Below are 11,256 nucleotides of genomic sequence, written 5' to 3'. Positions count from 1 at the left end.
GATTCTTTCAGCTGCCAAAGAGAATTTAAACACTACGCTGAGCAGCTGCACGAATTTTATTGATGTTTGTACCTGAAGTTCACAGTAAATATTATATTCTTTGCTGTATTTTCTGTATTAGTTTCTAGCAAGGAACATAACATAAGATCATAATTCATAAATACTTGAATTACGAATCGAATGTTCGAACTATTTATTACGGCTGAAATTAACTTGATTACAGTATATTAAAAGTTATAACCCCAGTAAATTCCTGAGTGTCCTCTTTAAGTAAAATAAAACTTTAAGATGACTAGTGCAGATAGGATAGATTTTGAAATGGAAGTTGAAGTGGAGAGTGCTTCGTCTGGTCCTCCGGTGGATATACCAAATCCTACTTCACCTGCTCCACTTGCAAGTGGGACCACTAAAAGTGTTGTGGTCGCAACATCTACATCTGGCTCAGTTACAGTGTCTCTTCACCCGTTAGTTATCATGAATGTATCAGAACATTGGACTCGCCTCAGAGCTCAAGAAGGATCTCCTCAAACAGGTTTGTTTTATGTTGAAATATAAGTAACTCGTTATTAGTTATGTTAGTAATGAATATATTCTGTTATTCAAGTATTTTATACTTTCATCCTGAAGTCATATGACAACTCATATAGTCCAATGGTTAGCGACCCTGTCTACTAAGTTAGAGGTGCCGGTTTCGAATTCCAGTGGGCGCAAACATTTATGGAATGAATATGGGTATTTGTTTCACAGTCATGGATATAAGCACTTATACAGTATGTTTAAGTACACAGTTATGTAAGTATATTGCATTAAATATATTGTTATCTTGTACCCATACTACAGGCTATGCATAGTTTGGGACAAGATAATTTGTCTAAAAGTGTGGCAATATTATTATTATATGAGTAAGATCAATTAAGTAAGTATTAAAAATTATATGCAATTGCAAATAAGCATATCATTATATTATAGATGTCATAATAAGTTGGACTATTTTTTTACGGCTCCAATATAAATATTGATCCCAACAATGTCTGATGGCTGACAAGAAATATTTCCCTGACAAAATCAGCTAGAAGCATTAAATTTTTATTTAATCATACAAGAAATAAACTTCTTATTGGACTCAAATTTTTTTTTAATTTGTAACAAGTTTCTAACCATGATTTAATTTAAATGTTGGAACAAGTGATCACATAATATGTCAGGGTATATTCAAATATTTTTGTTCAAAATAGGATATGAAAGTCTGATATGCCTTAACCTTTCCGCATCGGACGTGCCCGCGGGCACTGGTAATTCAAAAAACAATGAGAGCAGCTGTGCCCCAGGGCACTCTTTTACCTCACCCAGTTTTCACCCTTATTAGGTGTACAAGATGGTTTATTTGCCTACGCAGTTATGAACGAGTGAAGTCCCATACACATTTTGATCCGTTATGATTCAAGGCCACCAATATCCGAGGTCATAGCTTTACGGACATAGCACTTATGTGATCACTTGTTCCCGGGCTACGCAGCGAGCGGTCGTTATCAAGACTTTGCACGAAGATTGTTCTTTGTGGAGATTTTGGCTTTATTTTATAATGAACATATAATGTTCATTACAAAAACATAAAAGGAAATAAATAAAACAAGTAATTAACAATAATTATTTTAAAATATCCCTATTTTTACACTTATTGTCGAATGAAAAAACTGTGTGAAATAAAAAAGAAAGACAATATGAATAATTTATACATGGTCTTATAGCTTGTTTCAATAGCTTTCAGTGACAGTCACTCAAATCACCCTAGTTATAAGCATTTTATAACTACACGTAAAATAATACGCACGGGGAAAACGCTGCGCGAGCGCCGAACGCTTGCCGTTCTAAGGTGTACATCGAGCGGCGGAGCGCGCCGATCCGGAAAGGTTAAACCTGAGAAGAATGCAAGAAACTCAGTGGGCTTCTTTTTTTTCATTTCACCAACAATGCCATATCATAAAATAAAACTTATTATTTAATAGCCTGAGGGTGGTCACTACATTCCCAATCTGTGGTATCATTAAAAAGACCATGTTATTGTAAGTAACCTTTACCCCACAAACATTTTTTAACAATTCTTTTGATGAGTACGTAGTTCGGTAGAGTTATAATATTTCAAAATGAAGTAACAACATGGATTTTTATTTTTATTATAGTGATTGGAGCACTTATTGGCAAACAGAAAGGTCGCAATATAGAAGTAATGAATTCTTTTGAATTGGTGTTCACTGAAATTGATGCCGATATTATACTTGACAGAGATTACTATACCATAAAAGAAGAGCAATGTAAGTATTTAATTAAATTTTTTGGATTTGCAGTTGTTTATGGAGCAAATAAACCCTATTGATGAAATGGCTTGTGATTGAAGCTATGACTGGTTGTATGTCGTAACTGCAGCCAATACTTTCTTGTAAAAGGAGTCACAAGAGTGATGCCGATTGTATATAGTTTTGAATTAACATACATTTATGAATTTCAAAATTAAAACACATTGGTAATTGGCTGATGAGGATGGACCTAGGGGCTCTATGGTAGACAGTCAACATTTCCATTTTTTAATGGCAAGGTGGGGATCATTGACGCAAATGGTTGGCCCTTTGCCGCTCCAGTCACTGCCCTTCTGCTTAATAGATACACTCTCTCACCAACAACAACAACCTACACAACATGTGATGGATAAATGTATAAATCATGGTGTGCTCCGTAACAGGTCACACAACACTAAAATAAGCACCTTTTCACAATCCTCATAACGGACAGTCCTAAGTGTGTGTGTCCCATGGGAAGCTGTCTGGCCGAGGACGAAACTGTCAACCATGTAATCCTGGAATGTGAAGGGGTGGCCAACCAATGGGCAAAAACCTTAGTGAATATGAGGTTGGTCTGAGATGTTTGAGATAACCCCAGGAGGGTTCTGAACTTCTGGAAAGTGCTGGGCTGGTTGGAATGACTGGCCAACACTGCACACAAAATGGACTCAACTAAGTGGTCTAATTAACAGGAGCCCTTCACCATACCATCCATCTTTTATTTTGTTTCTATTAGATATTAAATACATACATTATTTAGGATTCAGTACTTTACTCACCAACAGTCAGTTTATAGAAGAGGAGGACATACTGAATACTTATTGAGAAGTGATCACTTGCATCCAAACTCTCTTGCAATATTAAAGGATTTTTACAAAGGTTTCAAGCCATTTTAGTGAGTTTGCTTACTTTTTAAGATACCTTGTCTGTGTCTGTCTTATGACCGACTTGTCTTATTGACTGGGAAATTCAGAACAAGGATTTTTTTTTCCACATTTCGATTGTGTATGGCGGAAAATGCCTTGGAAACAGTATTTATTTATTTATTCATGAAGGCTTACCAACTAAATACAATTTATTAACTTATGCACTAAGAATTAAACAAATATAATAAAATAGTTTAAATGTACTTAAATTATAGGTAGGCCCAATATTACTATACTAAATGCATGTGATATTTTAAAATCTAAAATCTATAAATTTTGGAGAGCAATATAAATTTGTTTTTTAAAATTAAGAAAGTTTGAAAAGAAGATATCAATGTTTTCATCTATATTAAAAATACTATTATATAATTGTAACATTAGCTGTAGAGGAGAGTTTAAGCCATAATTACTGTGGTGGAATTTAATGTACATTGGGGAAAAAGTACTAAGCTGACAATTGAAGGCAGGCACATGCAAACCGATTTGTGATAAAAGCGAAGGACAGTCCATATCATAGCTTAAAAGTTTATGTAAACACAGCAGTTGTGAAGCATTTCTATGTATTTGCAGAGATCTCATTTGAAATGTATTTAATCTATTCTCATAGCTATCATTACGGTGTATCTGTATTATGGTGGAAAGTGGAAACTGGCAGCAGATTCAGGTTTAACAGCTCTTTGGGATGTAACTGAGATAGAAGACACACTGCAGTTCTATGTGTTAGTATAATTGATAATTCAAACAGCATAAATTCTAAGTTTTACAATTATTTGAGTAAAATTTAAGTATGTTTCACTTCAATATTTTATACGAATACATACTAACATAATCACTCATAACTGAAGATTGTACATATTCTTAAATATACTTAAACACTAGCGGCTTTACAAATAAACTTTGTATAATGTTATACCAGAGAATAAACCGAGAAATATTGAATTATCGCTGACAACACTGGCAAGATAGTGATAATTCCAAAGTTTTCTGGATGACAAGCAGTATTGCAAATAAACGCTGGAAACATTATACGTCTGAATAAACCTAACCAAGAACAATGTCTATTGGTAAACATTGTTCATATTTTTGGTCTATTCTCAGGTATAACTTAGTTTATTTGTAAGGCTATACTTGTCTAATCTGGAGCCTTTTGTCTTATGGAAAATATATGTTTGTTATAGTTAAGCAAGTGTTCTCTGATATGGATTTTCTGGGATGGTATACAACTGGTGAAACTCCAACTGAACGGGATATAGGTGTTCACCGGCAGATCTGTGATCTTAATGAATGCCCAGTAATGTTAATGCTCAATCCAGCAGGGATGAATGGAGAAGTATTAACAATTTTTACACGCTTTTTATTAGCTTCACTTGTCTGTATATTTGTTTGTAACTGACTCATTTGGGCGCATTTTTGACCCATTTTTAACGGCCAGATTTCGTTCCAACTTCGTAGATTTATCGAGGACCGATGACAATACATTCATTTGATTAAATTATTCCATTTTCAATTTGCAAAATAAGATTTTTGTTAGTTTATATCTATTGTCGCAGAGGCAGGAAATGATGTTAATTTTAAATTTCATTATCTTTTTTTTTTATGGAATAGGAGGACAAACGAGCGTCACCTGGTGTTAAGTGATCACCGCCGCCCACACTCTCTTGCAACACCAGAGGAATCACAAGAGCGTTGCCGGCCTTTAAGGAAGGTGTACGCGCTTTTGTTGAATTTATCTAATATTAGAAAATTTTTAAATTTCAAAGAGAATTTGGTGCCTTTTTGCGCGTTTTTTAGTATATAAGATGATAATTATTGTTAAACGAGATAAAAAGTTTTTTTTTGAAATTATGTTGCTATATTTGATCGAAGGAAGTTATACTTCTTTTAGCGCGTTAGGGAAAGATTATCAGACTGAAATTTTATGTTGCACACTCACACTTTTCATAAAAACACCCTGACATAAGCTACCAAGCCTCTTATAACTCACTAGCTGACCCGGCAAACGTTGTTTTGCCATATAAAGTATAATTCACGCGATAGTTTTATAAGTAATAAAATATTGCCTATAATAGCCTGTACATCATTTTGTTCTATTGTCAATAGTTTTTGCAGCGCACGCAAAAATAGGTTTTCGATTTTACACCTTGTGTTACAAAATAGCAATTTTATTACGGATCCCTAATTTTGAAAAAAAAGACATAGCCTATAGCCTTCCTCGATAAATGGACTACCCAACACTGAAAGAATCATTCAAATCGGGCCAGTAGTACCAGAGATTAGCGCGTTCAAACAAACAAACACTGCATCTTTATAATATTAGTATAGATTTGTCTACTGAACCTCAACCAATGGACAAGAATTAAAAAAATTCAATATATCAGTTCAATTCATATACAAGATTTAAAATAATAATTTCTCTCTTATTGTATTAAAATAATTTAACGATTTTTTATAACACATTATTTAACCAAATTATTCGGTACAATATATTATTATTGGTTGTTTAAATACAACCAATAAAAATACCTTCTTTACAATTACAATATTGTTTTTTTTTTAAACTTGAAATAGCATGAGAAATAATATTTATTTAAGGATTTTTGTTTTATTACGCCAAAGAAGATTATCTTCTTATGTGCCTACATAAGAACACACACTTTTTTTTAAATATTATGTATATGAAATAATGGAGGATTGATATTATATTCCATCAATATATTATGCTTTTAAAGTGAAAACCCTCACTTCTAGGATTAATACACAAATAAAATTTGAAAAACAAAATTTTATGAACGATGCTGGATTCGAACCCACGACCTCCGGCGTTCCGTGCCGGTGCTCTAACCAACTGAGCTAACCGTTCGAGTACCGCCTCGTTACAAAATTCTGTTTGCTTTGTTCAACTCTCAGGCAGGTTTGAGCAGGTTATCAACTGTAAAGTAGATCCTGCAGATGAAGCCACAACCTGTGGTATTATATTCAATTACAAGTACCATTAAAATTTAAAGCCTTTCTATATTTCAGCAATTACCCGTAGTGCTCTATGAATCGGTCATCGATGTTGTTAATGGAAGAGCCACAATGCTACTTGCCCCTCTCACATATACATTAGCAGCCGAAGAAGCAGAGAGAATTGGAGTTGACCATGTAGCGAGGGTATCGTCTGGTGAAGCGGCATTTAATAGCTTAGGTGAGTTATGATTAAGACAAACATGGCCATTTTAAAAACTTCGTAATGGCATCTCCATTTTGATTATGGGCCATCCATAAATTATGTCACATCTTAGGTGGGGGAGGCTGTCGTCAAAGTATAACATTGTGTGACAATGACTTACTTAGTGGGAGGCTCCTTTGCACAAGATGCCGGCTAGATTATGAGTACCACAACGGCGCCTATTTCTGCCGTGAAACAGTAATATGTAAGCATTATTGTGTTTCGGTCGGAAGGACGCTGTAGCTAAGTGATATTACTGGCCAAATGACACTTAATATCTTATGTCTCAAGGTTACGAGCGCAATTCGAGTGCTGCTCCGAATTTTTTTGGATTTTTCAAGAATCCTGAGCGGCACTCCATTGTAATGGGCAGGGCATTTTCTCCCACGTTAAATCTTATGAATGCGTCGGTCTCTTACTGACGCTTTTTCGTTTCATCGACTTTCAAATCACAACAATGCTAAAGAAGATTTAACTTAAAAAAGTTAATAATGTCGCACGAAAGTTTTTAGTTATTTATGCAACTGTAGTGTAATAGTGGGTATTAAAACACGAAAGTGGGTTTATGAGATTTTTATATAGAGTTTAAGAATGAGGCGAACTCGGGTTCGCCTCACCTAATATCATCCATTGCTGATTATATATAATAAACTAGGTATTAATGGAAGAATTATATATTTTAGTAGTAATTTACATTTTGTATAGTCCAATTATGAAAATTCAATTGAATATTCTTTTGCAGCGTTTCAAATATCTGGCGGTGTGCTGTCAAAACTTGAATCACTCATTTTTTAAACGAAAAACAATAAAAATATTGAAGAAAAATGGCGGGGATTTGAATAACCTACTTTTTTTTACGGCGCGCGACGTTTTGGTAGTGTGGAACGCGCGTTAACGAAAATGTTCTTTTTTTAAATTCATACAGATACCACGAATCGAGCAATACGAATGTAGCTGTCTGTCGAAACTCTGTGCGCATGAAGGGATCGAAAAAAAAACAAAGGAGTGTTGTTATGAAATTCAGTACAACATTACAACACTCGTTTGGATGATGTAATGGTTATTAGGACATTGAGTGTTTTAATGTTGGCAATAAGCTAACTGTTTCAGAATCTTTAATAGAGGATTTAAAGCATGGTTGTAGATAAAATACTTTATTTAATAAGGCCTTCGAGAAGTGCCTTTAACATTCACATGTATTGTTTACAGTTGCTGATCACCTATCGGCTCAGAGATCTGCTATTAAAATGCTGGTGTCCCGTGTTCGCGCCGTCCTCGCCACCGTGAGAGCAATACGCGATGGAACCCTTCCACCTCGGCCCGTGTTGCTGAGGGAAGCGAGGGCACTGTCCAATAGGCTTCCATTGCTTACGTCACAGCAGTTTAGGACACACTTCTATAATGTAAGACATATTCAACAGATCGTTTAAGTACTATTTTTTTTATTACAAAATAATTATCTTTGATGTATATGCCAAGAGAAGAATTCATTAAACTTGAATAATGTCGACTACTGCACTATAGAGATGGGCTGACCCGAAAGAAATTAACATCTTGACTGTTGCTTCTCAATATATTCTTGATAATGTAATGTATGTTCATAGGCACATAAGTGAATTTGCCAGAAACTGTCATAACCATAATGTTAACACCAGGAACAGACATAGACTTATGATGCCTACTATTCGGCTAAGTCGAGTTAGTAAGTCTTTTGTGGGGCGATGTATTTGCTTTTACAACAAGATCCCAGAAAATGTTCAAAACAAAAGTATAACGTTATTCAAAAGAATTGTTAAAAAACGTTTGTGTGGTAAAGGTTACTATAACATAAATGACTTTCTTAATGATACCACAGATTGGGAATGGAATGATCGCCCTCAGGCTCTTAAATAATAAGTTTAATTGTACAATATTACTTTGTAAACATATTTATTCGATGAAAAAAAAACCCGCTGAGTTTGTTGCGCCCATTCTTCTCAGGTCTGAGGCATTCATTTTGGAATGGGTGGTAGTTTTTTGACTTTCAATAAGTGATGTCACATCCTATTTTGAATAAAAATATTTGAATTTGAATTTGAAACCTAGTTGCAAGCAAAGAATCTGTAATAGAACAAGTACAGGAGGCTCACTCCGCAAAATCAATTAAAGAAATATAGACTCTTGCGGCCCTACAATAAGGTGTAATTCAGATCGCACAGCGCTATTAACCTACATTTTTATTCACCTAGAAGTTCACCTCACCAAAGATAAGAACATGTATACTATACATTTCCCGCCCATTTAAGCGGCATCTCGAAAACTTGTGATATTTGTTTGTTTAATTTAAAATTACCAAGTCGTAGAAAAATTATTGTATGCGACACGTAGTATAACTAGGTCAAAAGACGCTCGTGGCGCAATTCATTGCGATGTTCGCTTGTGGATCACATAGCAACCCACACCACTCGTGTTTTTTGACCCTCCTTATACAACTGTTGCATAAAATAAAATTATATTGTTTCAGCAATGCAACGATGTGGCACTTATGACCTACTTAGGAACAATCACAAAGGGATGCAACGCAATAAATCAATTGGTGAACAGATTCAATGTGATGTACGACAGACAAGGAATGGGGCGTCGAATGAGGGGACTTTTCTTTTAGGGTGGACGCTAATAATTATTTTAGAATATAGATTGTGGTGCCCTTGGAAAATACATATTAAACATAATTTTTATTGAAAATTGTTACGGAGCGGCCCATTATCGACTATTATAAGTTATTTCTGCTGGAGACAATGGAACAAGAAAACTAACCTACAAAGACAAGTGGTGTTATTACAAAAAATAATGTCAACATTTTTTAAGCAAACCATTCATTAAGTAGGCGTTCGTTTCAAGGATAATAATATAAATATGGCTAAATATTGCATCATAATATAATAGAATTTATAATTCTAGCAACGCAAAACCTAAACTGAAGCAATTGGGATCAAGTAATTCAACGGAACGCAATTATTGTTGTCAGCTGTCAATGTCTGTTTAAAATATAAGCAGTGTCCAAAGATTGATGAACGTTAAACAACAGAAAGACACAGTATTGTAATAGAACTTTTTTGAAAGAAATGTTTAACTTTTTTGTAATAACACATTATTGTTGTCAGCTGTCAATGTCTGTTTAAATATAAGCAAGGTCCAAAGATAAATAAAATACTCTAAGCTTGATGGTCTACTTTAACGTGACATTGGCAAACTTGTGGTATACCTTCCACGGGAGCCATAGAAAGAGAACTTTTTTAAAACAAATGTTCAACACATGTTGAACTTTTTTAAAACAAATGTCCAACAGATGTTTAATTTTTTTATATAATAACACAGTAAATGTTTTAGTTTACCAATGATAGAATACTTAACGTTCAACATTTTTGAAGTTGTAATTATTATGACGGGTATTCACGATATTTATTATTTTATTTGATGCCGATATATCGATCCAATTGCATGAACACATGTGACAAGTGTTCAGCGCAGTTCCGCCGTAACCACGATTCATGCAATTGGATCGAAATATCGGCATCAAATATATAAAGTTTATATCGTGAGTGCCCGTCATAATAATTACAATGTTGAGGTTCCGCGATGATAAAAGTTTAAAAACATATTTTTTCACTTCTCATGCTCTGAAATTGGTTATTTGTGCACGATATAGGCTGCACAAAATCGATTTTTGTGCACAAGTGCACAAAAGGATCTACCCATAAATGTCTCTATAATTAAATTAAATCTAAATACAGCCAAACACAATAAAAAGTTCAGAGATAGAATTTGTAATTTTTTAATATTTACTTTAATTTATTTGCCTCATGTGTTTTTAAGACATAAAAGTTATTAAAATTTAAATTAAAATATGGTAGGTTATTTAATTAATTAAAAAAATATATATATTACCAAATTAATTCAATAGTAGGCTGTATAAGTCTGGAGCCCAAGCCTAATATCAATGTCGTAAAAGCGGCGGGAATCAGGTCTTGGTTTTTCGTGCGTTTATTAATTTCTTAAAATTTGTTAAAAATGTCCATGTTATCCTATTGTTTGATTTCCTCGCAATCGAAATGAAAAGCAGAGTTTATTACTCGTCCACAAAACCTTTTTATCCTCTACATTACTATCAGCCCTCGCCTAAGTCTCGGATAAAAAAAAAATTTTCGTTTTGTGCATTCGTTGTAAAATCTACTATTGAAGTTTCTTTAGGCGCGTTATGAAAAAATGATGAGAGTGAAATTTTAAGATGCGCGCGTATCACTGTAGCAGGGTGAAGTTGGTTCCTAAAATTTTCTGACGTTTGCGACATTCGTTTTTTTTTTTGGTTTCTTCGTCCATTATTAGGATAGGCAAAAGGTTCAAGCCCGTAAATTCGTATTCGTTATTTAATAATTAATTGTCAAAGCCATCGTTGCAAGATTTTTACAATATTGTTCTTTCTACAAACGTAGAATAGCACGAGGAATAAATAATTTTAAGGATTATTGCTTTGTTAGGCCAAAATAGTATAACTTCTCGAGTGCATACATAAGTACACACACATATTTTTTTTTATATGGGTCTTGCAAGGGACTATCAATCTATTAACTCAAGACTGTACAGTTCATGAACATATTCGTAAAAAAATAATATTTCTTATCTCAAAGTACCATAAAGAGTTTGTCATCATATTTTAGTGTCTACATTTAAATATTGTTGTCTCAATCTTTCCATTTTGTAAAAATGCTATTATTAAATAATGATTTTAAGTTAATGAGTTTTT

The 11,256-nt window shown here is 33.9% G+C and overlaps 1 protein-coding gene across 1 annotated transcript; it reads left to right on the top strand.

Annotated features, from left to right (window-relative positions):
- The first annotated feature begins 15 nt into the window (after nucleotides 1-15).
- LOC126971238 (COP9 signalosome complex subunit 6) lies at nucleotides 16-11,247 on the top strand. The gene is made up of 6 exons (XM_050817435.1): nucleotides 16-532; nucleotides 2,181-2,312; nucleotides 4,441-4,592; nucleotides 6,284-6,449; nucleotides 7,683-7,876; nucleotides 8,977-11,247. Exons 1-6 carry the CDS (start codon nucleotides 289-291, stop codon nucleotides 9,115-9,117), a joined length of 1,029 nt encoding a protein of 342 aa, XP_050673392.1. The 5' UTR covers nucleotides 16-288; the 3' UTR covers nucleotides 9,118-11,247.
- The last annotated feature ends 9 nt before the right edge of the window (nucleotides 11,248-11,256 follow it).

The sequence above is a fragment of the Leptidea sinapis genome, chromosome 23, assembly GCF_905404315.1.
Source record: "Leptidea sinapis chromosome 23, ilLepSina1.1, whole genome shotgun sequence".
NCBI lineage: Eukaryota > Metazoa > Arthropoda > Insecta > Lepidoptera > Pieridae > Leptidea > Leptidea sinapis.
This window is presented reverse-complemented; position numbering and strand designations above follow the sequence as displayed.

Excerpts from the sequence above, each read along its gene's own strand:
- LOC126971238 (XM_050817435.1), top strand. The coding sequence starts at position 289 with ATGACTAGTGCAGATAGGATAGATTTTGAAATGGAAGTTGAAGTGGAG. Across the intron at positions 4,593-6,283 it reads CAGCAGGGATGAATGGAGAA|CAATTACCCGTAGTGCTCTA; the intron begins GTATTAACAATT and ends TCTATATTTCAG. Across the intron at positions 7,877-8,976 it reads TTAGGACACACTTCTATAAT|CAATGCAACGATGTGGCACT; the intron begins GTAAGACATATT and ends ATATTGTTTCAG.